General features: G+C 56.3%; 2 protein-coding genes across 3 annotated transcripts; one reads left to right on the top strand and one right to left on the bottom strand.

Moving 5' to 3' along the window:
- Positions 1–17696: 17696 nt before the first annotated feature.
- On the bottom strand, positions 17697–19994 carry DRAP1 (DR1 associated protein 1). The gene is made up of 7 exons (XM_037053248.1): positions 19688–19994; positions 19378–19450; positions 19174–19267; positions 18727–18846; positions 18523–18616; positions 18236–18324; positions 17697–17910 (listed from the first exon to the last, which is right to left on the bottom strand). The coding sequence occupies exons 1-7, from the start codon at positions 19727–19729 to the stop codon at positions 17805–17807; spliced, it is 618 nt and encodes a 205-aa protein (XP_036909143.1). The 5' UTR covers positions 19730–19994; the 3' UTR covers positions 17697–17804.
- A 119-nt stretch (positions 19995–20113) lies between these two features.
- Positions 20114–22346, top strand: CUNH11orf68 (chromosome unknown C11orf68 homolog). 2 transcript variants are annotated; one of them, XM_037053246.1, is made up of 2 exons: positions 20114–20303; positions 20943–22346. In XM_037053246.1, exons 1-2 carry the CDS (start codon positions 20185–20187, stop codon positions 21700–21702), a joined length of 879 nt encoding a protein of 292 aa, XP_036909141.1. In that variant the 5' UTR covers positions 20114–20184; the 3' UTR covers positions 21703–22346. The 2 variants fall into 2 exon arrangements, with proteins under 2 accessions (XP_036909141.1, XP_036909142.1); XM_037053247.1 differs by having other exon boundaries at positions 20115–20303; positions 20946–22346.
- The last annotated feature ends 5145 nt before the right edge of the window (positions 22347–27491 follow it).

Here is a 27491-nt window from a genome sequence, read left to right as displayed (position 1 = left end):
CCCCACCCCCACCCCCATCTGCCAGCCTTGGAACTGTCCTCCCCACCATCTCTATGGCAACCAGTCCTCAGCCAAGTTGGCAGGGCTCGGGCAAACAGCAGGCCAGGAAGGGTCAGCCAGGATGGGATGGGAGACCAACTTCCTTCCAGATGGGAGAGTTCAGCAGGATGCTGAGGAATAGTCCAAGACTGGGAGTTCAGAAACCCAGGGCCAAGCCTCTTTAGGCCTGCACAGTGACCAGGTCTGAGTCCCCCGTCTTTCCTTGGCCTGCGTTTCCCCGTCTGTCTGTAAAATGGACCTCAAGATGCCGCCACCTGGGAGGGCCCTCGGGCCCTATGAAGATGCCAGGCGGCCCTGAGCTGGGCCCGTTCCCTCTGCCTGCCTCTGAGGCGGCCCCCAGCCCTGGCGGAGGCCCTGCGGGAGCCAAACTGAACTCTCACAAGGTCTTGTTCAAATCCCTTGCCATCCCAGGCCCTGGCCAGGCAGGAAAGGCCAGGAAGCTGAATGCCACATCCAAGAGCAAGGTAGCAGGCAAAGCAAGCCCAAAGAAAGCTCTGCGGGCGGGGGGGGGGCGTGAGAGTATTTGAACCCCATCTCAAACTCCTAGCAGCACCAAAAAGCCTTGCTGTGGAAAATCCCTGAGGGACGCCCGGTGCTGACCACTACCACCCACGGCACAGGGACACAGTGCCAACCCGAGGCCCTGGAGTGGCCTCTCACCAGCTCTGCGACCTTGGACAAGTCTCTTTCCTTCTCTGCCGAACTGGCCCATCCCTTAGGTTTGTTGCAAGGAAAATGAAATCACAAAGGCAATGCACGCGGTAAATGTCTGTTTTTACTGTTGTAATAACAACTAACAATTATTGGGAGGCAGTGGAACATAATGGCTAAGAGCACAAAGGAAGCACTGGGGTTCAAATCCCAGCCCCTCCATTTGCTGCATACTTTCTTGGAGCCTCCGTTTCCTCACGAGCGACGCGCAGGTGGTGAAAATTGCCTGTCTCCCAGGTCCGCGCTGAAGGCTGAGTCGGTTCACACAGGTACACACAGCAACTCCATGGCCCATGACTGCTACATGAGTGTTGTTGGTGAGCCCACAGAGCGGCCCCACTGAGACAGGTTATGGAAGTACCTCCCAGCAGATGCCCTGGAGGCATGTGTCCTCAGGCCCCTGTTGCTGTGCGCCCCCTGGCTCTCAGCCTCCGCCTCTGCAACCAGCCCAACCAACTCAACAGCCTAAATGACGCTGCAGGTGAAAAAGGCCTCATCTCCCAAAATCGGTCAACTCAGCTCTTTCTGGTGAGCTGTCATCCCATCCCCCCATCCACCTCCTCTACTGAAGGCCACCCCCAGGACCCCAGGTGGAAGGCACAGGGGTTTCATTTGCAGAGACACAGCCCTGCAGACCCCGACCCAACTGATTTTTTGAACAAAGCCTGGGTCACTGACTTCCGTTGGCAGAGGACAGGCCTGGGCTCCTCAGGCCGCCATTTTCATGAGGCGCGTTCAGACCGCTTCTCTAGCCGCCCTTGCTCTCCTGCAAGGGACGCCATCCAGCCTGGTGGCCTCATGAGCTGTCTGTGGCCTCCCGGCTACCCAAGATTTCACGTCGCAGCCCGACCCTCCCCGCACAGTCCAGACTCCCCCAAAGGCAGCAGCTCCGCACGCACGTGTGTCACATGCCTCTTGATGGCATCAGTTCCTCCTGTGCTTGACTTAGTCTCGCGTTGCTTTGTTTGGTGACGTGCTGCCCAGCTGAGTCCCCCAGGAGCGGTCGACTCCATCACACAGCCCGGGTGTGCAGGCCACAGGGCCACCTGGGTCTGTGGAGGTGCCTCTGCGATGCTCCGATGACGACAGAATCGCCTGAAGAAGCACTTCTCTGGTTTTTTAAGATCTTACTTATTTATTTTTAGAGAGAGGGGAAGGGAGGGAGAGAAAATTGATGTGAGAGACACATCGCACGGTTGCCTCTCACACGTAACCCCACCGGGGATCCAACCAGTGACCTTTCACTCTGTGGGACGACACCCAGTTGACACTCACTCAGCTGAACCACGCCGGTCAGGGCCTGTCTCCCTGCATTTTTTATTGAAGAGCACTGGTTACTCCTTTAAGCACATCTTCATTAATTTTTTTGCCATTGGGCCAATTTTTATGTGAGTTGGTTGTTTAAATTCTTGTTCATTTCTCTGTTGTTTCTTGTCTTTTTCTTTCTTTCTTTTTAAAGAGTTTGTTTATTTATTTTTAGAGAGGAAGGAAGGAAAGGAGAGAGAGAAACATCAATGTGTGGTTGCCTTTCATGCACCCCCTACTGGGGACCTGGCTTGCAACCCAGGCATGTGCCCTGACTGGGAATTGAACTGGCGACCCTCAGGTTCACAGGCTGGTGCTCAGTCCAGGGAGCCACACGAACCAGGGCTCTTGTCTTTTTCTTTTTGACTGGTAGGAGCTCTTTACTCACAAGGTCCCAGCCACCCGACAGTCAGCATCATCTCTGAGGCCTCTGTGGAGCAGAAATCCTTGATATTGACATGGATCCGTAAATGGTTTTTTTGTCATTGCTGTTGAAGCACAGTTGTCTCCCTTCTCCCCGCCCCCTCCCTGATCTGTAAATGTTTTGAATAGGGGTCGGTATTTTGGATGTCTGGAGTCCTTTCCCCGCCCCTGGGTGGACATCCTCCTATAATTTTGTCTGTGAGGTGATGGCGCGACATCGTGTTCAGAGTGACAAGCTTTGTACTCTCCTTTTCTGTGGCTGTTCTCACCTGGTCCGAGTCACCTGAGGAACTGAGCAGCTGTCTGTCACTTTCTGTCTCCAGGAACAACTCGCATAAGGTGAGGGCCGTCTGTTCCTTGAAAGCCTGGTGGCACGGCCCCGTCGGGGCTCTTCCACATCAGAATCTGAGATTGTCATTTTATCTGATGGTATCGGTCCGATGAAGCGTTTCTGTATTTTTCTGCCAATTGTGGCGTGTCGTATTTTTCTGGGGAGGCATTCATTTGATTGTTTGTATATTGGCTAAGATACAACTATTTGTCACATTCTTTGATATTTTGATATCTTAAACTTTTGTGGGAGCTCGGGGGCCAGATCACGTGGGACCCAGAGCCCACGGAAAGGCCCTTGGGTCTGTTGTGAGTGCGACAGAAAGTGCGACAGGATATGGGGAATGGCACTGGGTCCAGCATAGAGGGAAGGAAGCTCCAAACTCAGCTGCTGCTGGCCAAGATCCAAATTGTGAAGGAAATAGAAAGAAATCTTTTGTCACTCTTGAAGGCCCTCGAGAGTATCAAGGGAGGGAGGGCGGATTCGGAAACGGGGCTTTGCCAGGAGGGTCGTCTGAAAAAGCTGACGTGGGGGGCTGCCTCCTAGTCCCAGATCCGGGGAGCAGTGCTTTGGGGGGGGGGGGGCTGTGTGGAGAGCTCGAGGTGGGCTTCCCAAAGTCACGACACCCCAGGGGGCGTGCCGGCCATGAGGCCTCCGGGAAGGGCTGCGGAGCCACACTGGGAGCTGACCCTCGCAGGGCAGTGGGTGGTCTTGCCCAGGGGGCTTCTGTGGTCTGAAGGCAGGCGAGGCAGGACTACCCAACAGTGTGGGTCTGTGGGTGCCCGTCCAGAGAAAATCAGAACCAGCCAAGAGAGAGGCCCTGCCCACTCCCCAGGAGTTGCAGTCATGGGGGAGGCCATAAAGGAGCCATCACAGCCCCCCCAGGGGGGAGCCCGCCTTAGCCTGGTGCCACCTGGAAAGTAAGATGCCTTCTTGCCAGGACAGAGGAAGAACCTTGTACCCACTCTCTGTCCGCTGACTTCCCTCCTTGTCCGCGGGGCCCAAACGGCTGGGGAAGTGGAGAGAGACTGTTGCGTGGAGGTTAGAGATTTAGCTGCCGCACAGAACTGGGCCTCCTGAGAGAACCTGCCTGCTGGCTTCAGGGGACCACCGCACTGCGAGGACACACACACAGGAAGTCATCATTGCACTGAGGGGGCGGAGAAGGAGGTTCCCTTATGAACTTTAGAGGGACATTGGGAAACAAAAATAATCTTTTATTGCACCCCATCAATCTGGTTTGGCCAAAGCAGCCACCACAGTGGAGGGTTTTAAGAGGGGCAGTGATATGAGGTGACCTGTGTTTTTAAAAGACCCCTCTCACCACCCTGTCTGGTGTGGCTCAGTGGATTGCACACTGGCCTGCAAATCCAAAGACTGCTGGTTTGATTCCCGGTCAGGGCACACACCTGGGTTGTGGGCCCGGTACCTAGTTGGAGGCCTACGAGGGGCAACCGATTGATGTTCCTCTTCCCCTCTCTCTGAAAATAAATAAATAAAATCTTTAAAAGACCCCCTCTGTCTGCTGCACAGAGATTAAACTGGAGGGCCAGGGTGAGAGGGTCTGCAGAACTCGAGCCAGGCAGGGCGGGGAGAGGGAAGAAGAAGAGGGCCAAGAGAGCCTGGACACAGCACCCCGTGAGGTCAGTGGGGAAGAAGGGAGGGAAGGGAGTGAGGGCCGCCAGCCAAGGGAAGGAAATGTTTCAAAGAGCAGGGAGTGACCAACAAGAGCTCCTGAGAGGTCAAGGCAAGGTTGCCAGGTCACAGCTAAATTGGCGACCTTCCTTGTTCCCATATTCCAAGGCTCCGACTTGGCGGGCTCATTGCAGACTCCTGCAGGGACCATGGCGGTCCGGCGGGGCTGTCCCCATCACTCAGGTCCTCCCCACAGAGCCCCGTCGGAAACTTCCCCTTTGGAGCTAAAAGGAAAAGTTTAGGAAAAATTTAGCTAAGGTCTAGTAAAAACTTCCTTTCCGCCAGAGAACATATAGATTGTGTCTTCTTTGGGGGTGGGGAGGGGGAGCTAAGTTACTATGTCTCCCTTTTTTGCTTTGGCTGCCAGGAAGCTCAGAGTCAAATTTGTGACATTCAATTAATAGAGCACCTTATAGACCTTTATGGGCTGCAGATTTATATATTCGATATTTAAGTCTTGATTTTCATGTTCTCTGTTTAATTGTATTTTCGTACTCTCTAGTCTCCATTTCTTTATTTTATTTTATTTTATTTATTTGTCTTTAGAGGGGAAGGGAAGGAGGGAGGAAGAGAAACATCAATGTATGGTTGCTTCTCGTGCATCCCCTGCTGGGAACTGGCCCCTGCGGGGAAGTGGCCTGCAACCCAGGCATGTGCCCTGACTGGGAATTGAACCGTGATCTCCTGGTTCACAGGCCTGCTCTCAATCCACTGAGCTACACCAGCCAGGGCTCCATCTCTATTTTTATTTCACCTTCCTTGTTCTCATTGGAAGCAACCTCAGCCGCACTGGGAAGGAGGCACATATGCAAATTAATCCCACTTGTTCAGCAAATACATGAAAATGCCTCGTACTAGTCAGGTCCCTTTGGTTTGTAATTGACAGAATTAAATTAAGCCATAAATGATCAAAATAAGTAATTGGCTGACTTTACTAAGTCATAAAACCATCAGGGATGTCGCTGACCTCAGCTTTGCCGGGAGGGAAGGAATCGAGTCTTGTCGCCTCTCTGCGTGCATACGTGTATGTGTGCACACATGTATGTGTGCATGCGTGTGTGCACGTGTGCATTTGTATGTGTGTGAGTGCGTATGTGTGCCTCACTCTTCCTCATTGCGTCTCTGTTTCTCTCTGTCCACTTCAGTCTGTCTGATGCGGATGTTGGCTGCAGCCAGAGCCAGGTTGCTACCCTTGGACCTTTGCCACCAGAGGAGAGAGAGGACTCTTCCCACAGTGGGTAGAAAAGCCCTGGGGAAGGATGCTGACATGTCCAGCTTTGAGTCTTCCAGCCGCCTCTGGGCCATTCACAGGGACCTGGCAGGGAGGGACTTTGGCAGCAGTCCAGGTGGCACCAGCTGCTTGGAGAAGGGGGAGCAGCTCTCTAAAGGTGGAGGTGTGACCTGAGGTGGCCTGAAGCAAGAGGGCAGGGCAGACAAAACCTGCCGGCCACATCCCACCCAGAGACAGGCCCAGTGAGATAGATGCCCTGGGGATACAGACCTGAATAAGACAAGCCCCGCCCCTCGGGATGGGCCCAGTCCAGTGGGGAGGTAAAGCATGCACCCATAACCGTAATCTGGATCGGCGCGAGGGAGGCACCTTGCAAAAGGGACAAAGGACGTGGGGCATTCCGAGGAGTGAGAGGGGTTTCTGACTCTGGTCATGAGGAAGTAACGTGGACTGAAATGATCCTTTTATCACAGACAATTAAGAAACCGGACAAAGTATAAGAAACAACTACTTTCAGATATTAGAGATCTGGCAGCACAGGACCGTGGTCCCTGAGAGCAGGAGAGCAAACGAGGCGAGCCCTACCACCCCTCCCTTCCCGGGCATCTCCACCTGCCCCTGACTGGGCAACATGATTGGACAGATGGGCTCTAGAGACCAGAGTTTGGAGAGGCGAAGGGCAGCTAGAATTTGTGGGGTAGGGTACCCGAGAGAGGAACCTGCACAGAGAGAGACCCCCAGATGCCACAGAGAGGTCCCCCTGAGCTTCGGAGGGATACTACTCTGTGCAGGCATAGGGGGAACCCCCAGCCTGGAAATGGGGGACTACCTCTAGTCAGAGTAGGGAACTCTCACTGCACACACGGAAAACTCAGTAGAGAACCCAGAATTCCATGCCTTAGAGGTGCACCCAAAGCAGGCAGCCCTTAATAAAGCTACCCTTGTCCAGGCCCATCAATAAAATGCTTGGAATGGCCCTGGCTGGAGTGGCTCAGTGGACTGAGCGTGGGCCTGTGAACCAGGAGGCCGCTGGTTCGATTCCTGGTCTAGGGCGCTTGCCTGGGTTGCAGGCCAAGTCCCCGGTCAGGGACACGTGAGAGGCAACCACACACTGATGTTTCTCTCCCTCTCTTTCTCCCTCCCTCCCCTATGTCTAAAAATAAATAAGTAAATAAAGTCTTAAAAAAAGAAAAACAACAACTTGGAATGAATCTGGACATGATCGAACTAATCCACACGTAACAACTGAATTGCCAGGAAAAGTCCAACACTCTTTAAAGGAAATCAATAAAATCCAGATCAATGATGTAAAATTCACAATGCTGGGCATCCAGTAAGAAATGAGCACACATACAAAGAAGGAGGAAAGTGTAATGAAGAACCAGGAGACAGTATCTGTCCGTGAAAACAAACCCGGAAGATGGGAAAACTCCAAACCGACTCAACTCAAATCCTATCAAAATTGCAGCTGCTTTTACAGGAATCGACAAGCTGGTCCTAAAATGAGACAGAAAGTCAAGGGCCCCAGAATAGACAGACAACCTGGAAAAAGAGCTGAGTTGGAAGATTCACGTTTCCCAATTATAAAACACAGTGTAAATCCACTATAATCAAGCCAGTGCAGCACCAGCATCAGGACAGACAGACATCAATGGAGTAGAACTGAAGGTCCAGAAACAAGAGCTCTCACACTCACAGTCCACTGATTTGACTTTTTAATTTATTGGTGAGAGAGAGAGAGGAACAGTAATTTTTTGTTCCACTTATTTATGCATTCATTGTTTGATTCTTTTAAAATATATTTTATTGATTATACCATTACAGTTGTTCTATTCCCACCTTCATTCCCCTCCACCCTGCACACCCCCTCCCCCACCCTTCCCCCCTTTAGTTTATGACCACCTGTCTCAAGTTCTTTAGATTCTATATTTCCCCTACCATTCTTGCCCTCCACCCTATTTTTTACCTACCATCTATGTTACTTATTTTCTGTGCCTTCTCCCCCCTTCTCCTCCTCCCACTTCCCTGTTACTAACCCTCCATGTGTTCTTCATTTCTATGGTTCCGCTCCTGATCTAGCTGTCCTCTTGGTTTGCTTTTGTTTTAGGTGTGGTTGTTAATAACTGTGAGTTTGCTGTCCTTTCACTGTTCATATTTTTTATCTTCTTTTTCTTAGATAAGTCCCTTTAATATTTCATATAATATGGGCTTGGTGATGATGAACTCCTTGAATTTGACCTTATCTCAGAAGCACTTTATCTGCCCTTCCATTCTAAATGAAAGCTTTGCTGGATAGAGCAGTCTTGGATGTAGGTCTTTGGATTTCATGACTTGGAATACTTCTTTCCAGCCCCTTCTTGCCTGGAAGGTCTCTTTTGAGAAATCCGCTGACAGTCTGATGGGTACTCCTTTGTAGGTGACTGTCCCCTTATCTCTTGCTGCTTCTAGGATTCTCTCCTTCATTTTAATCTTGGCTAATGTAATTATGATGTGCCTTGGTGTGTTCCTTCTTGGGTCCAACTTCTTTGGGACTCTGTGAGTTTCCTGGATTTCCTGGAAGTCTATTTCCTTTGCCAGACTGGGGAAGTTCTCCTTCATTATTTGTTCAAATAAATTTTCCACTCGTGGCTGTTTCTTTTCCCCTTCTAGTACCCCTATAATTCAGATGTTGGAACGTTTAAAGATGTCCCGGAGGTTCCTAAGCCTCTCCTCATTTTTTTGAGTTCTTGTTTCTTCATTCTTTTCTTGTTGGATGTTTCGTTCTTCCTTCTGGTCCACTCCCTTGATTTGAGTCCCAATTTCCTTTCCATCACTTTTGATTTCCTGTGCATTTCCCTTCATTTCAATTAGTTTAGCCTCATATGTTCCTCTAATTTGTGGCTAAAATCAACCAGTTCTGTGAGCATCCTGATCACCTGTGTCTTGAATTGTGCATCTGAGAGGTTCGCTATTTCCTCGTCGCTTAGAGTTATTGGCTCTGGGGCTTTGAGTTCTTCTTGAGCCATATTTTGGAGTATTTTCGAGGTATATATTTCCGGAAATATTTCCGGAAGCTCTTCCGAGCCATATTTCCGGGGTAACTCAGTCGCTGGGTTGTGACGCTATATGTGGGGGCGGGGCCAAAGGAAAGCAATGGTGGGCCCCCTCTGCTGCCTCCCTGGACAGGCTGCAGGGTGAGTCCAACTGCACGCGAATGTGCCACCACGGTCAGCCCGCTGGGTTCGCTGCTGGGTCCGCTGCTGGGTCCTGCGTGGTCCGTCTCACTGCTCACTCCTTTGCTGGTTCATCTGTGCTCGAATGTGTGACTGCAGCCAGCCCACCGCCCTGAGCCCTCACTGGGTCAGCCCGACGCGGGGCTGCCTGGGCGCCTGGGGTCGGAGAATCTTTCTTGCCTGTCTCCGCTCCGCCCCTCTTACCGGTCCCGGTTCAACGGTTGGTTGTTGTCAGACTTCCGTATAGTTCAATTTTCTCTTCTTTGGCTGTGTCTTTGTTCTCCAAACCTTTGTTGTATTCAAACTTGGTTGTGGGAGAAGGCACAGTGTTTCCACCTGCGCCTCCATCTTGGCGGTCATTGTTTGATTCTTGTATGTCTTGTATGTGCCTTGACTGGGAATCAAACCCGCAACCTTGGCACATTGAGACGTCGCTCTAACCAACCGAGCTGCCTGGCCAGGGCCTATGGCCAACCGATTTTAGACAGGCTGCCAAAACCATCCGATGGGAGAAGAAGAGCCTTTTCAGAACACGACGCTGGAACAACTGGATTTCCACATGGAAAAGAATGAAGTGTGGACCTTCACCTCACACTGTATACAAATATTAACTCAAAATGAACCACAGATTTAAAGGTAAGAGCTAAACTTCAGGGGAAGAAATAGGAATGACTTTAAATTTGGCAGTGGTCTATTAGATAGGACACCGCAAGCCCTAATAACAAAAGAACAAATAGATAAGATTTCGCGAAAATTACAATTTTGTGTTCCAGCCTTGCACAGGAGAGGGCCTAGGCGTCCTGGAGGCAGGGCAGCCAGTGAGGAGGCTGCTGGGATAATCCAGGTGACAGGGGACTCAAGACTTGGAAAATTTTAGCTTCAGGTAAAAAGTTATAAGCCTAATAAGTCATGTGTATGTTAAAGCTTTTGTTTCAGAAACTACAGACAAGGCCTGTCCTGGCTCCAGGGAAAACAGGGGACCTCCTGGGGCACTGGGGACAAATGAAGGCATCAGGACCTTTGTGTTCCAGGAGGAGACGGACAACTAGCTCTCCTTGGGAACAGCTAACTGCCCAGGACAGGAATGTTGCAGCTTCTGAATCTCAAAGCCCTCACCGCACCTTGTTTGTCCCCCCCCCCCCCGCCACCCCAATCCTTATAAAAGGTCTGGCCTGGAAAGAGAAGGTAAGATGGTCTGTGAGGGTGTGAACCCACCATCTTCTCGGATCACCAACCGTCTGAATAAAGTGACCACAAAGATTCAATCGCTGTCATTGCTTATTGGGTTTGGTGGTGACAGGCAGCTCGAATGCCAGTGTCCTTCCCGGTTACACAGGCAGCGAACGCAGGAAGACTGTCGACAGAACAGCACCGTGCTGGGCGTTTCGGAGCAAGGCCCCATTCAGAGTCATTGTACAGCTTCTCTTAGCTGTGGTTCCCCAACCGGCTGCACGTTAGAACCCCGGGGAGGCCTTCCAGATGCACCGATGCCTGGGCCTCCCAGCCAGTTGGATCAGAGTCTTTGGAGATGGGCTCAAGGCATCAGTCACCTTCAAAGCTCCCCAGTGACTCCAGTGTGTGGCCGGAGTGAGAATCCCTGCCCTCACCCAAGGTCAAGTACAGAGGGCCTGGGACTAGGTTCCTTCACAGTCAAATGCCAGTGCCTAGGAGGGAGCCTGGCACAAAACGGGTGGTCAGCAGATCTCTGTAAACACCAGGTAAAGCTCGCAACATCCCTATCACCTTGCCCATTTGTAGTAAGGAAACTGGGGCACAGAGAGGGGCCTCAGTTTCGGGTTACTTGCTAAGTGCCAGGCTGATGGGGTGGTGCTAGAACTAAAATACAGAGAGTGCCACCCAGAGCCCACGCCCTAACTGGGTGCCCTCCTCCCTAGGGTGTGGCAGCGAGTTGGACCCCCAGGGGTCAGAGCATGCGAGTGATGAAAAGGGGCCTTCTGAGGAGAAATGGAGGGCCCAGGCCCCTACCCTGTCATCCGCCCATCCACCCCGAGCTAAGAGGTGACAACTCCAGACAATGGTGGTGGGTGGGGGGGGGCGGGGGCAGGAAACCCACAGGGCAGAAACCAAACTCGAAGAATTTAGGGGAAGGGGAAAGTGAAAGGAGCCGGCCCCCAGGACAGGGGCTGGGAAAGAACCTGTGGCTGGAAACCAGGGCAGCAGCACCCCTCCGACACAGCGCGCGCGCGCACACACACACACACACACACACCCCCGAGGAACAAGGAAGGGGGGTGCTCAAGGAGCCAGAGCCTCGGGCCTCCTCAAGTTCCTACATGGTGGGCACACTACCCCCCTGCCTGCCCCCCACCCCCATTTTCTCTTCCTCCACAGCACTTACTGCCCCCGACATGAGCTGTAGGTGCGTGGCAGTGGGTCCCTCGACACCCCCCCTCCCCGCCCCGCACGGGAGCCCCGAGGGAGCTCTGCTCTTCCTTTCCTCAGTGCCCCGCCCCCCCCACCCCGAGTGTGGAACACCTGGCACAGAGTAGGTGCTCAGGGAACATTTGTTGAGTGAGTGAGCCAAGAAAACACATGTGATCCTGGGCACACAGTAGGGCCACTATTGACGTGTCTTCTCTAGATGCTATCTAGGGGATACATTGGTTTAGCTCACTAATAGACAATTGGCAATATTTTTTAGTTTTTCCTTTAAACATGGGGTACCTAGACTCAAGCAGTCTGTGCTCCTTGGTTTGGGGCACTTCACGCATCACAGGGTCCCCCTAAACCTCCCTTTAATATGGACTTTTAACATGGGGGCTGTGCCGAGCACTTGGTGTCACCTCTCATGTCATCATCACCCATCCCTGAAGGAGGTGCTGTTACTGTCCCCACTTTGCAGATGAGGAAACTGAAGCACGGTCAGCTTCAGTCACTTGCTCAAGGTCACAGAGTCAGTGGCAGAAATTGACCCGCTTACTGTGCTGGTCTGTTTAGTTTGTACAGACGCCGCTGTGCTGTGGATCTTGTGTCCTCTGTTTTTCACTCCACGTGCGCATTTGAGCATGGTCCACATTTCTGCCTGCTGCATGTTCCCCAGGGACAGACACCTCCAGCCTCCTACTCGTGGCCACCTCAAACCACGCCTGAGACAGGTCTTTCCGTTCGTGAGGTTTTTCCAAGGAGTGGAACTGCCAGGGGGCACTGAGCTGCGAAGCTGCCCTTTCAGAGGTCCCTCCAGCTTACTTCCCACCCCAAACGCCGGACTCCCAGTCCCCGGCGCCCCTCCAGCGACCGGTTTATCTGACTTCCTATTCCTGCCAACCTGATGCATGTCATGTTGGACCTTGTGTTTTCTTTTGTTTTGTTTTTTAAGATTGTATTTATTTACTTGCTAGAGAGAGGGAAAGGGATGGAGAAAGGGAGAGAAGCATCTCTGTGGTTGCCTCTGGTGTGCCCCCAACTAAGAACCCAGCCTGTAACCAGGGCACATGCCTGACTGCGAATCGAAGCGGCGACCCCTTGGCTAATTAGCAGGCTGGTTCTCAGTCCACTGAGGCACTCCCGCCAGGGTGGAGCTCTGATCACTGCGGTGGGTGCAGAAGACTTATGCGAACACATGCTGCACACAGAACAGGGAGGGCGTGGTTTCACAGCAAAGATAGCTCACTCTGACGGTGGGGGGTCAGCACCACACGGCCCCTGACCCACCCCCAGCCAGCTCCAAGGAGCCCCCTGAGAGAGCCACCTGCCACTCTCAACAAAAGCTGTGCCCTAGGAGAGGGGGCACCAGGCCCCTGTGACCCAGGTGTCATTTCTCCGCCACAGAGCTCACAGCCTAGAAGTGTGGGAACTTGGTCCAGTCCATGTCCTGGAGCCAAGCCTATGGAACCTGAGAAGGGATGGGAGTGGGGAGCTCAGAGAGAGGAGTTTGTTAGCTCCCCCGACACGCACACTGGACCCCCACCCCCCAGGCCTATGTAGAAGCCCCAGCCGGCCTCTGAGCCAGGGAGCAAACTCAGACCACTGCATCCGCTTTCAGAGCCTCCGTCTCCCCGTTTGTAAAATGAGGGCGGCGACGCCTCTGCTAGAAGAGGACCACACACTTGCCCTGCCCAGGGACCACGAAGGGCACCGCCGACAGCCCCAGAGGACTGGCGTGGAAGGTGCAGCCTGGAGAGGAGAAGAGGTGAGCCCACGCAGGGCCACAGCCATGCCCACTCAACACCTCCAGGCCAGCAAGATCTCTCCACCCCTCAGCTCTGCTTCCTCCCCACCTCCTCGCCCTGCCCCTGGGGCCGGTGTGGGGGCGCAGCTCCTCCTATGCAGACACCACTACCTTCTTCCCCCTACAGAGCCTCTGGGGCCCTGAGGGGCTGCCAGTGGTGCGGGACACCCTCAGCCACGGCAGGCGGAGGAGAGGGCTGGTGGCTCCCGAGTGGGGCCCCTGCGTGGTGCCTGAGGAAGTGGGAGTCACAGGACCACAGAGGGAAACCTGACAGAGCGAGTCTCAATGCTCCTGGCCTCTGCTCGGCAGCCCTCTGCCCACGGAGAGCGGTGTGGCCCGCCCACCTCCCCTGAACCGGCCTTTCTACTTCCACCTCACCTTATCGGAGTCTCCCCTGAACCCCCTGTAGGATGGCTGGGGCCACTCCCCCCCACCGGGACTCCCCACTCCTCCCTTATTATGCTCTATGATCCCCACCGTATCATCCTATTTAACTTCTTTGTCTCTCCCCCATCAGAAACAAAACCCAAGAACATTTCGTTCCCGTAATTGCCACTACCTGGAAGTGTCTGCTGTGTAATAGGGTCTCAAAAGATAAATTCAAATTTTACGATACCATAAAAGCGCACACATCTTAAGTGTGCAGCTTAATTTTTTTTAAGATTTTATTTATTTATCTTTAGAGGGGAAGGGAAGGAGAGAAGGAGAGAAATATCAACGTATGGTTGCCTCTCCTGAGTCCCCTGCTGGGAACTGGCCTGCAACCCAGGCATGTGCCCTGACTGGGAATCGAACCGCGATCGTGTGGTTTGCAGGTCCGCGCTCAATCCACTGAGCTACACCAGCCAGGGCCAGCTTAATGTATTTTTATATGAAACCACCACTCAGTTTGAAGTACAGACCCATTCCAGAAGGCTCCCTCACGCACCTCCCAGTCTGCCCCCGCCCCAGAAGGGACCATTATTCTCACTCCTACCACCATGAATTAGTCTCACCCGCCCTGAACTTCACACAAATGATTGCTATCGCACTGTGCACTCTTATGTTTGGCTTATTTTGCTCAATGTAACATCTGCAGGGTTTACCCACACTGCTCCAAGTGAGGCTGGCCCATTCTTTGTTGCTGTTCTTTTTTTATTTATTTACTTTTAGAGAGGGGAGGGAAGGGAGGGAGAAAGAGGGAGAGAAACGTCCATGTGTGGTTGCCTCTTATGTGGCCCCCACTGAGGACCTGGCCTGCAACCCAGGCATGTGCCCTGACTGGGAATTGAACCGGCGACCCTTTGGTTCACAGCCCGTGCTCAATCCCCTGAGCTACACCAGCCAGGGCCTTTGTTGCTATTCTGTGTACTGCATTCTACCACTGCTTTGCCCACACGCTGGTTGACCAGCATTTGGCTCATTTCCATGTGGGGACTGTGAGCGTTCGCACGCGTCTTGTGGTGGACGTGTGCCTAGCAGTGGGACTACTGGGTCACAGGGAAGCATCTGTCAATAGTGTCAACAAGAAACTGTTCCTAAGGTGGTGGCACCATCTGACAGTCCTACCAGCAGTGTGAGTTTTGGAGATGCCACCTCCTCTCCAGCACTTGGTCATGTCAGACTTCTTAGTTCCCGGCTTTTGGCAGGTGACAGAGCATCTCATTTCCCTGCTGAGTGATGGTGTCAGGTGCTCAATGAACGTTTGCTGGCTGAAGCCTCAGATGGGCTATGGAGGAAGGCTTTCCCCTTGGCAGGGATGGTGGGTCAATACCCTTCACAGGAAGGTCAAGGTCCTTGACTCCCACACTGGCCTCAAAAGCTTCCCCGTTTCACACACTGGCCACACTGACACCCCAGGGTGCAGCTGAAGCTGGCTGAGGCGTTCAAATACACTTAGCCTGAGGCTCAAGGCTCTCCAATGGATAGAGAATAAAGAAAGAGCCCTGGCTGGTGTAGCTCTGTGGATTGAGTGTTGGCCTTTAAAGCAAGGGGTCACCAGTTCAATTCCCAGTCAGGGCACATTCCTGGGTTGTGGGCCAGCTTCCCATTGTGGGGCACATATGTTCCTCTCCCTTTCCCTTTCTCCCTCCCTTCCCCTCTAAAAATAAATAAAATCTTAAAAAAAAGAAAGCAATTCACCAGGTTCCCAGGTGGAGCTCTGCAAATGTGATATTCACAGGCTGCCCAGTCGCTCCCCTGTCTAGTGCCCAGGGGAGCCCACAGGGCAGGGCCATCGTGCCCCACTCCAAGGAGGCGCCCAGAGGCTGCCAGGCCCTGTCCTCTGACATGGGGCTGTGCCCCTCCCACTTGGCCAAGGCCAAGCCAGGCCCTTGCCAATGGCCTGTGAGGTCCTGTAGCAGAAACAGGGCTCCTGGTCATCCCACCCCCACTGACGCCTCCTTGAGACTTTTGCAGGAAGGTGCTCCCCGCACCCTGGCCTCCCTGCCTCCCTCTGTTGTCACCAAGCCCTGGCATCCCGAGTCCGGAATCTTGCCTTTTAGACCAACTGCAGCAGCAGGCTCACAGGGTCTCTCACGCTCCCACCACCATCCCTCATGGGCTCTCGGTGTGCTCTCCACCCTGTGGGCCCAGGCGCCCACCATCCCTGGGCCTGAGCTCCACGTATGCCAGAGAAATCACTCGGCTCCTGGGCCCATGGGGACCACCCCCATTCATGGTCCCTGTCAGCCAGAGCTGTTCCAGTTCCCAGGGACAGAGACCCCGCTGACTTCAGTGGGGGGAATGTTTACTGGCTCACGTGACCAACAAGCCCAAGGCACACAGGCTTCGGGTAGGCGGCCAGATGTCACCAGACGTCATGACTTCTAGCCTGTTGGTGCTACTGTGCTGGCTCAGTTCTCAGCCGGGATGGCCCCTCAGGATCGGAAGCAGTTTCCAGCAGTGCCCGGCCTTCGTGCTGCCAGCTTTGCCTCCCCAGTGTGGCCACCATGACCCTTGCCTGGACCCTTGAGAGGGTTTCCTGCGGCCCCCCAAGCCACAGGGAAGCCAGTGACCACACCAAAACCCTTTCCAAACAGTCCCACCTGAAATCCCAGTGGTCACAACCTGCCTGCACCTCTCTCCCTCTCACTGTGGCCAGAGCATTGGTGGCACTGTGACTGGCCAGGCTGGTGCCACATACCCATCCCTGAACCCCAGGCTGCCACATACACCTCTGCCACATACACCGCAGGCTGAGCAGAGAGGCGGGTCCCCAAAAGGTGCCACCGCACCCAGAGGGCAAGCAGATGAGAGGCAGCCAGGACCCACGTGCCAGCACCCTCCCGTTTCAAAGAAGTCAGACACCTCAGCTGAAAACTCAGCACCATGACCCTGCCTCCTAAACCCACTCACCCCACTCCCCCTCATCGGGCAGGGGCTGCCCTGGGCACCCCCCACCTCACCACGTCAGTTCTCCCCCATCCTCTCCCTTCACTCGTCCACCAAGACAAGCTTGCGTTTCTGCCATCTTAAAAAACAAACCAAACCTCCCCTCCTCTCTGCTACACACCACTGTTCTCGGCCACAGCCCAGACCCGTGCTGCTGCTGCTGCTGCTCACCTCCCTCCTCGCCAATCTCGCCAACCTCGCCAACCACCATGACAGCTGTGGCAAGGCTTCCTGGAAGCCTGCAAGGTGCCCTGGCATTCAGCTGGCCTCTCCTGCTTCCCAGCACCCCTGAGTGGGCACCACCAGTGGCTTCGGGGAGCGGGGGGCCGGGTTTGGCTGCTCTTCAGCCTCCTTTGATGGACTGCCCCTCTCTGCAGCGTGAGGTCCCCTCCTCTCTAGGCCCCCGGTGTCCAAGGAACCCCTCCATACCTCTCCTCAGTAGCCCCAGGCACCCCAGGTTCCTTAGAACCTAACTTACGATCCTCAGGCTGAACCCTACTCTTCCTCCTGTGTCCCAGCTAGAAAGGGCCCCCGCCCAAGTGGCTGCAGAAAGGAACCGGAGAGTCCTTGAGGGTTCCCTCTCTCTCAGCCCACATCCAGTTGGCCACCAGCGCTCCCGAGCCAGTGTAAGTCCTACCACTGCTCCCCAGGCCTCCTGCCCGGCCTCAACGAGCCATCATGCCCTGAAAGCACATCTGTGCCCCGAAACAAGCACAGACTGAGCGCCAGTGTCATGGTCCCGTGCAGCACAAGCTGGCCTCGGAGACCCTGCACAGCCTCACCTGACTCTGCTCCCACTGCCCCTTCCCCCACCCCTCATGGCAGCAGGTGCACGCCAGCCACAGCTCCTACCCCCCACCCCCAGTCTATCCCATAAAGTAGCCCACAGCAGGGCAGAACGGTCTCCATCAGAGAGATGAGCAGAGACTGCACAGAGAAGGGTGGAACCGGCCCAGCTCACACAAGATACAGGCTGTCCCCGGGCATGACCAGCACTTGCTGGCTCAGGCCCTGAACCACTCCACCCACCTTCATTCCATCAGCATCCCCGGTCCTGCCCTGGCAGACCCACAGCCTCTAGCCCCTCCCTTTACTGCTCAGTGTGGGGAAGGCGGGCAGATAGATGGGAAGGTGGCCACAGCGCCCTGGACAGAGGCTGGACAGACACAGATGTTCCCTTTTATTTATTTTTTTAATAAATTTAAGAACAGCTCTCCTCCCCCCAGAACAACTAAAATCAACTAAAAGAGGGTGTGGCCTGGGGGGCAGAGGGCGCTAGGAGTCATAGTCCTCTTCATCCTCTGCATCAGGTGCCGAGGGGCCCGGGGGTGCTGGGGGCAGAGGCAGAGTCGAGGTGAAGGGCATGAAAGGTGTTGGGGGGCTGCAGGGCAGAAAGCAGGAGAGGAAGGTCAGGTCACTCTCCAGTGCCCACTGAGCCCCACCCTGCCCTCCACACATGCAGCACAAAGCCCACACCCTCGAACCAAACAGGGGCCAAGCCCAGGTCCCACAGCCCCCACCCAGGCCCATCCACCACCCTCGCCAGGGAAGCAGGGCCCTCTGAGAGCACGGTCTTTTGCCTTTAAGCCCACCTCAGTTCCTCTCTTCCCATTCCCCAGACCTGCCACGATCAACAGAAGCAAGTGGCCAGGGAGGTCAAAGGAACAAGTCTGCCGGTCCCCTCCTGGAGCCACTGAGCTGCTTACCTCTGAAAGTGGGCAGGGGGATGGCTGGACTGGGGTGGGGCCTGTGGTGTCTCCTCTTCCCCATCAGTGTCAGTATCCTCAGACTCATCCTGGGAGCAAGGCAGGGGTCAGAGATGACAAGAAGGGCATGGACCCATCACTGGAAAGCCTAGACCCCTGGAGTGGCAGGGACAGGAGGGTGACCTCCACAGCCCCCACTTAGGTAAAAAGAGGTCACGGGTAAGGATGGGATCAGGCCTCTAGCCACCTTGGAGGGGCAGGACAGAGGGCTAGGGTGCCTCACTCACCTCCTGCTCCGAATCCGTCCCGGACAGCTTCTTGTCTTTGCCTTTGCTTCCCATCCCACCATTCTTCCGGCTGCTGCCACCTGGCTTCCGGCCCCTTTGGGAAGGTACAGTCCATCTCCCTGCTCCTTCACCACCCCCAGCCATCTCCAACCCCTGTAGTGGCCTTGGCCTTCTACAGCTGGACACTTGGACCTAGCTGCTCACCTGCGGGCACCCTTGTCCCCGTCCATGTGGTTGTCTTCCCCATCCCCCTGCATGTCAGGCACGGATGCTACCAGGTCCTTTAAGAAGTCAAACTGCTGCTCCAGCTCAATGCACTGCTTCCTGAAAGAGGTGGGGAGGGCATGGCATTTGGCAGCACCCAGATGTCTGGGCTCTCAGCAGTGGGCAGCAAGAAGCTCTGGATGTCAGAAGAATGGAGCTTAGAAAACCTCCACCCTCTCTCTACCATCAGACCTCGCCTCTTTGCTATAACGCCCAACCCCTTCTCTCCAAGATCAAACCCACCAGCCTCTAAGGCCTTGCTGATCTCCCAGTCATCTCCCACCTGCAGCCTCCCGGCCCCGGGGCCCATCTAGGGCACAGCCTCTCTTTAGCGTGTGAACTTCTGGGCAGAGCCCCACAGGGCCCTTTCATCTCCACACCACTTACAAATGGGATGTGGTCATGGTCTTGGCGTTTCGGGACTGGGTCACCTGGCAGGCCTTCTTCAAAAGCGACTCCAGGAAGAGCTCCAGCGCCCGGGCTCAGGGCCGTCAAGGAGAACGCAGGAGTGGGATCCCAGCCCACACCCGGCAGCCCCGGGCTGCCTCCCTCCCCCACACCCCTCGACCCGGCCAGCCCCCGACAGGATACAGATGATGACAGGCACAGCCGCCGCCACCTTTCCAATCTCTTCGTCCGTCTGCATTATCTTCTTGATCCGCGCCTGGGGAGGACGCAGAGAGCTCGGACCCCGTCACCTCTATCCCAGAGAAGAGTGTTGGGGAAGCGAGGGGGTATCCCAGGAAAAAGGGGGCGGGGGGCACGGATGTGGGGGAGGGCCGAGAAAGGGGCGGGGCGTCCGGGCCCCCGAACACTGCGGTGCGCCCGCCCTCAAGCAGGGCCTGGGCTCGAGACTCCCGGGAGCCGGACCCTCTCCTCACGGCCCCGACCACGTGCTCACCGGCGGGAACCGCGCGTTGTACTTCTTCTTCTTGCTCGGCATCTCCGGGACTCTCGCCGCGCCGGGCCCAGCGCCGCCGCCAGCAGCCTCCCGGCCCCGGGGCCTGTTCGCCGCCTGCCGGCCGAGGTTCCCCCGGGTCCTGGTGCCGCCGGCTCCGCCCCCGCCGCTTCCCACGCGGTCCTAGCGCCGCCGGTGAGGACGCCGCTCACAGGGCCAGAGTGCCCTCCCTCGGAGCTTCCCAGGCGGTGCGCGTCAGCCCGTGACAGCACCGACACTCCTGCCGGTTCCCGGGGCCAGAAGAGCGAACGTTAGCCCCGCCCCCCGCGGACGCGCCCCTCCCCGGTTCCCCTGGCCCCGCCCCTGAGGTCAGCACTGCCCCACCGGCCCCGCCTCTTCCCTGGCGGGCCCCGCCCCGCAGCGCGGCTGCGGCGGCCCGGTGGTCCCGCCCCGTGCTGCGCTTGTCTATAAAGTTGTTGTTGCGGCGGCGGGGCGCTAAGATGGCGGCGGCGGCGGCGGCCGTGGCGGGGGTGGGGCGCGGCGGCGGTGGCGCGGAGCCCCGGCAGGAGCGGAGCCGGGCCCGGAGCTGGGCCGGTGCCGAGCGCAGCGAAGGCCGAAGGTGACGGCAGGGCGGCGGGAGGGAGCAGGGCCGGGCGGGGACCAAGCTCTGACCGTGGGAGTTAGTGGCGGGGGCGCGGCCCTCCCGTAGGCTCTAATAAGCCTGAGTTCGAACCCGAGCATCGCCCTCCAGGCCTCGGACCCGTCATTGCCTTCTCCGGGCCTCAGTGTCCTCATTTTTAAGTGGGCTGGATAACGCCCACCCGGGACGCCTGGCCCTGTAGGCCTGCCTCCGTGCTGCGCGAACGAGGGCTCCTTCGCCTCCCTGCATTAAATGCCAGCGTCTGAGATACCTGCCAGTCACTGGCGGGGCCAGGAAGGGTAGCCGGGCCAATTGCTCCCAAACCTGAATTAACATTTGGCCCCTATCGCTCACCATAGGTGTGACCTTGGGTAAGACCCTTCTCAGCGAGCTTCATTTTTCTGTAATTCAGAAAAGAAAGAGTAGTAATAACATTATTGTCTGCAGCACTATGAGTCAGGGACAGTTGTTATCCATTGTAAACATGAGGCAGCTGAGGCACGGGGACATTTACATTTGGCCTTGCCAAAAGCCACACAGTTTAGTTTTGTGCCTGGTACCCACTAGGGCCCAGCAAGCTGGAGATCTGCTATGAACCCTAATTCGGTTCCCTCATAGCAGGATAGAGCCAGGTGAGGAGCTGGAGGAGGAGGACTCTCCAGGCGGCCGGGAGGATGGCTTCACTGCTGAGCACCTGGCCGCGGAGGCCATGGCAGCTGACATGGACCCCTGGTTGGTGTTTGATGCACGCACCACACCTGCCTCGGAGCTGGATGCCTGGTTGGCCAAGTACCCACCTTCCCAAGTTACCCGCTATGGGGACCCCAACTCGCCCAACTCTGAGCCAGTGGGCTGGATTGCAGCCTATGGGCAGGGCTACATCCCCAACTCTGGCGACGTGCAGGGCCTGCAGGCAGCCTGGGAGGCGCTGCAGACCAGTGGGCGGCCCATCACACCAGCCACTCTGCGCCAGCTGGCCATCACCCACCATGTGCTCTCAGGCAAGTGGCTGATGCACCTGGCACCTGGCTTCAAGCTGGACCACGCCTGGGCTGGCATTGCTCGGGCTGTGGTCGAGGGCCGGCTTCAGGTGGCCAAGGTGAGCCCACGGGCCAAGGAGGGCGGGCGCCAGGTCATCTGCGTGTACACGGATGACTTCACGGACCGCTTGGGTGTGCTGGAGGCCGACGCCGCCATTCGTGGGGCAGGCATCAAGTGCCTGCTCACCTACAAGCCTGATGTCTACACCTACCTGGGCATCTACCGAGCCAACCGCTGGCACCTCTGCCCCACTCTCTATGAGAGCCGTTTCCAGCTAGGGGGCAATGCTCGTGGCTCCCGTGTGCTGGACCGTGCCAACAATGTGGAATTGACCTAGTAGGGCAGTCCGTGGAAGACCACCCTCTGGGCCCCCTGCTAGGGATGGATCCTCCCGTCTTACCCTGCCCTGTCTCAACGAGGCCAAGTCCCCCAGCTCTGAGGACTAGGTCACTCTGGAACTGCCTGCATCTTTGATCCCCTTGAACTTCTGCCCTGTTCAGGGCCGACTCAAGTCCCCATCATCTGGAGGCTCTGGCTCTCTGAGGGCTGGACCCTCAGCCTCTCTGCTGCTGCTCCCCTCTGGCATCCAGGAACTCAGTCTGGGCGCTGACACCCAGGAGGAGAACCTTCCTTGGCCACCCTCATCCTTGGGTACCCTCCCCCTCCTGTAGTCCTCCCCTTTCTTCCCTTTCTCCCTTAAAAGAGAGAAAACTCAGTGCTTCCAATCCCTCTCCTTAGAACCTTCATGGTCCAGGGCGCAGAGGCCCTGCAGGCCTGAGCATGTCATTTTTTTTTTGGATGGGGCAGTGATTTGTACCCACTCAGCCCCTGGCAAAGAAGGAGGATGCCAGGGCCACGGGCATGGGGTTTGCCTGTCCCTGTCCCTTCACAGCCTGCACCACCGTCCTGCCTTCCTTCACTGCCTTGTCATGTGCCTGCTCTTGGCATTTCAATAAAACCCAGCTTGGGTCTGTGTATTGAGTGTTTTTTAAAGTGCTGTGTTGGCGATTACCTGCTTTGGTTGCTGGAGAGAGGCAGGGCTAGGAGAGGCGGCCTCTCTGCCCTGACTGGGCCCTCCTAGCTGCCCCCAGTAAGAAGGTACACTTTGCTGCCAAGCCTGGGAACCTCCCTGGGTGCCTCTGCAAAGTCAGCCCTGCTTTCCCTTGTTCTGGAGAGCCCTAATTGGTTTCTTGGTGATTCCCCGTAAGTCCAGGGGCTTGGCCCAGCAAAGTCCAAGGGCCACTGCTAGCCCACACGGTGTATTTATTATGCCTGTTAGAGAAAGGTGCCCTCTGGTCCTGGCAGTTCTAGGTCAGAGCACGTGGTCTGGTGAACAGAGGAGTGATGGGCTGGATGTGCTTGTGCTGTGGACAGCCTGCACCAGAAGTGGCCCCGGAAACCCTCCTGTTTATCCTCCCCTTCACTTCCCTGAGCGTCACTGGACAATTTGCAAGGCACTTCCACACGCATTACTTAATTCTCACAACCCGTTTAAAGGAGATGTTGGCGCCCTTCTGTGGTCAAGGAAATTGAAGCCAAGAGGGGAAGGGAGCGCCCTCGGGGGCTCACAGTGAGCCAGGCCTCTGGAGCCAGGGCTTCACCCGGCTCCCTGCCTCCTCCGGCAGAATGAAGGCCCTCGCCTCATCCACAGTGAGCTCTTCAGAACCCACCAGGCATGTTCATTCACACGATCCTCTGGGCCATCCCACTTAGCTGAGGCTATTGTAGCCTTAGAGCCTGGCTCTGAACCCTCCCAACCCCCGGCCTTGGCCTTGGTTGGAGGCCAAGGTTGTCTGGCAGGAAGCCCCTTGGGATGCTGCTCTCGTGCGGGAGCTGACTCAGCCTCCAGCAGCCTCACCAAATTGGAATTTGGAGCAGGGGAGCGGAGATGCCACTGGCCTGACTGGGTGGAAGTGGATGAGTCATGCGATCCTGGCTTGGCCCCCTCCCCAGCTTCCTCCCCACCCTCAGTTCCCCCAGGTCTGAGTCCTCTGTCAGCCCAGCCCTGGGAAGTCCCCAGAGCTGGGTGGTCTCTTAATTGGAGTGTGGTGTCCCACCTATCTCCGACTGTCAGTACTTTGCACTTGACCACAGTGGGCCAGGGCTTATGAGGGTCCAGGCCAAGCCCTTGGGGTCCCAGGAAGATGCCCAGGTGGTGCCAACACCACCAGGTTCTCTTTCCATAACTGAGCAGCTCACATACTCATCCCTGCTCCATCCTCTTGGCCCGGCTTTAGCTCATTCCTCACGCTCCCAAACCATTGCAGCATGTCCCCTCTGCCCCGTTTCCCTTCCACTTCCTCCCCTGTCCCCCACCCAGCTCTCCTGCAGAGCTACCCTCCCTTACTCAAAGACCCTCTGCGGCTCCCCAGCCTGTAACATAGAGTCCACTCTCCCAAGCAAGCCATGACCCCCCCCAGCTGCCCCATCTTCCCCTCAAGAGCCCCTTTCTGCCCATGCTCACCCCACTGGAGCCAGCTGGCACTTCCTTCCCCCCCCCCGGCACACAGCCCTGAGCCTTGGGCTGTTCCTGCCGCCGGGACACCTGTCGTGCGGCAAGGACAGGGAGGCTGCATATGCTCTCACTTGGGTGATGTCTGTCACCCGCTGCCCCTAAGCCATGTGCCCAGAATGTGGGCTCAGTGGAGGCAGGCCCAGTGTCTAGATCTCAGCCTCATCCCCGGAGCCTAGCATGGTGGTCAGCTGGAGCAACCTCCCCATAATTTATTGAACGAATGAATGAGTGTGCAGCTCGAACCCAGTCCCTGCCAGTCCCACCCCATCTCTGCACTCTCTGCTTCCTCCTCATGTTCCAGAATCATGAGCTGCTTGTGGTTGTCTTGCACACTCTGGCCTTTCTCACTTTAGTGCCATCACTTCTGCTTGGTGTACCTGACTTTCTCCTGCTCTCCTGGCTGACTCCACTTCTCAGGCCCACCACCCACCCGCTCGTGTTTCTCAAAGGTGTCTCGTCCCCCATCCACCTGCATCCCAGGCTCTCGTAACACCCACCCACCTCTGTCTCTCGTCTGTGTCTGGAGCCCCTCAAGGACAGCGGCTGCGCTCTACCCCTCGGGGCGGCCTCAGTGTCCAGCACAGGCCCCGGGCCCAGCACACGTGCCAAATCAACGAAAGAGATCGAATGAAAGTTACTCGTGTCTCTGGCCCGTTTCTTCGTTCTGTCCTAACCTAAACCGGGCACTGGGCTGAGTGTTTATGTTTGTTATCTCATTGAAGCCTCACCCGGTTCTACTGTTATTGCCATTTTGCAGAAGAGAAGACTGAGGCCCGGAGAGGGTCAGTCGCCGGTTCAATTACACAGCAGAGCACTGACGCATCGTTGAGCCCCCACTGTGAGAAAGTGCCCGTGGGGGCTGCGAAGATAAATGAGACCCAGCAAGGATGGAGGATATGATCTGTACAGCACCGCTGGGTCCTCGGAACTGCCTGGGGGAGAGGCTGGGCCGAGACTTAAAACTCCCATCTACTGGTGGCAAAACTGAGGCCCAGAGGCTACAGTGACCACCTGGCCGGGCAGGAAGGACCTCCCAGGCCTACCGTGGGGTTGGCTCGCCGGTCAGACCACGGGCTCCCCAAGGCCCATCCCCTCAAGCTGACGACATTCTGCCCTGTTTATCTGGCCCCTTCCCACATGGGAGTAAGGAAGTGGCCCAGTGCAGGGTGGGCTAGGCTGGGCAACTCTGCACAAGCCCCTGTGCTCTGCTCCTTTCGACAAAACCACAGGAAGGATGACTGAGGTCAGAGAGGGGAGACGCCCCCACGCTCCATCTTCCCTCACATGCACTGTGAACCCCCCAAGCCCAGGGGGGAGGCTCACGAGGGGTTGGCCAGGAAATGGAGAGAACCTTTGTCTGACTCCCGACCCCAGCTGGGGTGCTGAATCAGGGAGAACAAGGAACAGCTGAATGAGGATAATGCTTCGGCCAAAGCTTTGGCAAGGTTTTGGGGATTTTCCCAGCAGGGCAATTTCGCCCCACTCCTGCCTGCTGGGAGGGGCCCTGGCGGAGGCCGAGGCTTGGATCACACAGCTGATTCATCCAAGGGGGAAACTCCCCACTTCTCCGCCACGCACCCCCCAGACACTGACGGACACGGAGGGGTAACCTGAGGGCACCTGCCTTGGAACCCATCAAACCCATTTTTCCTTGGTGACTGGCCTCCCAGCAGGGCATGAAAATGCCCCAGGCTGGACAGAGGGACAGAGTTGGAAAGGGTGGCAGGGCATAGGGGGCAGTTTCCCTGGGGACTGGAACCCGAGTGACGGCTGGACAAGGGACACTTCTGGCATCCTCCCCACAAGGGAGGGAGAGAAACATGAATGCGCCAGAGATGCAGTACATCGATCAGCTGCACACTTCTTGCACGCCGCCCACTGGGCACCTGGCTGGAAACCCAGGCATGTGCCTGACTGAGAATCGAACCAGTGACCTTCTCCTTCTCAAGCCAGCACTCAATCCACTGAGCCACACCAGCCAGAGCCCCCACACCCATGTTTTTAGATGAGAAAACTGAGGCTTAGATAGTAAGAGCAAACACAAACACAGACCTCTTCTGCACCTGGCACTACTCTAAGCAGTTTGTTCTCATTTTGGTCCTCACAGCCCTCTTATTACTGAGAAGGAAATCGAAGCAGAGTAACTTGGCCATGGTCAAGACTAGAAATCCTGCAGTGACCTCCAAAACTCCCAAGAGCACTTATACACATCCCTGTGGCAGGGAACTGCGTCCCCGGTCCCTGAGCAGCTCTGGCTCCTGGGAACCCTAGCAGACAGACATGCCACCCTCTGGGCCCTGGCTCCTCCCAGGCTAAAGGGAGAAAGCGGGCTCCTTGGGGTGGGAAGCAAATCGGCTGAACCTACAGAGGCCAGGAGAGGGCAGTGAAGCATTCCCGCCAAAATTCCCTCGCTAGGTCTCTGACTCCTTCCCAAACCCCGGTCCTTTCCTCCCAGAGTCCGAGCCTCCCTTTCCGGTCTGCCACTCCCCTCCCCGAAACCACACACAGGCATGCACACCCAGGCTCCAGGTGGATGCGTGAGCCCTGCAGGGACTTGCTGGGTGTCGGAGGGGAACTGAGGTTCCACGAAAGACGGCCAAGGGCCCCACTCAGGCAAACTCTGCCCCATCTGGCTCCCACTCACAGGCTTCATGACTCACCCCCTCGCCCCCCATGACTCAGTTTACACGGGTGCCTGGAGGCCCTCCCAGTGAGGGTGGGGTGGTTTACTGGCCCGGCCCAGCCCGTCAGCCTTTCATCCAGTATGAGTATTCCATCCCCTCCTGACCCAGAACAGGAGCTGGCACCCTGGAGTCTGGGGGTGGGGGAAAGCCTCAGGTCCGGGAGGTTAGGAAGAGTCCAAGAACCGAGGGACAGGCCCCGACTACTCTAGGCCCAGGCCTGCAGGGAACAGGAGCTGCTCCAAGAAACCTGAGGGCCAGGCTGAGTGGGCAGGGCCATCTGGGCACAGACAGAAGAGCCCTCCATGCCCTCCATTCAGAGGAAATGGTCTAAACAGCACAAAATGTAACAACAAGGAAATTCTCACCAACCCGTGTTTGCGTCTCACTGCGCCAGTCCCTTTGGGGTGCCACCTGCCCCTGCCCCTGGGCTCCCGCGACAACCCTGAATGCAGGCATGGTCATGATCACGCCCTTTTCACAAATGGGGAACTGAGACACAGAGCAGTTAAAGGGATGGGCCAGGTCGCACAGCTGGGACTGGCAACCAGGCCATCTAACTCAGACTTCCTGCTGCTGTCCCATGGCCTCTCGAGGGGTGCTGGCTGGAGCAGAGGTGAGAGGCCCAAGACCCCACCTGCCCCTCCCCTGGTGGACTGCCACTGAAACTCTGGTTTTAAGGATCACAGCGTGTAAACCACTCATCTGCAAGAAGGGGAAACTGAGGCTCCCAGAGAGAAAGGGACTGGCCTGAGATAGCGTGACAAATCAGAAATGCGCCGGGACTGGGGCCAGGCCTTATGCTCTCCCACTGGCCAGGGAGAGGAGGTAATGCAGGGAAGGAGGGGAGGTGGTAGCCCACCTCCTGTCCCTCTCTGGGGTCTCAGAGTCCTCACCTCCCTCAAAGGGACAGGACTGCCATGGTAGCAG

This window comes from Sturnira hondurensis, unplaced genomic scaffold (genome assembly GCF_014824575.4).
Source record: "Sturnira hondurensis isolate 20B ecotype Veracruz unplaced genomic scaffold, ASM1482457v3 Scaffold0007797, whole genome shotgun sequence".
In the NCBI taxonomy this organism is placed as follows: domain Eukaryota; kingdom Metazoa; phylum Chordata; class Mammalia; order Chiroptera; family Phyllostomidae; genus Sturnira; species Sturnira hondurensis.
This window is presented reverse-complemented; position numbering and strand designations above follow the sequence as displayed.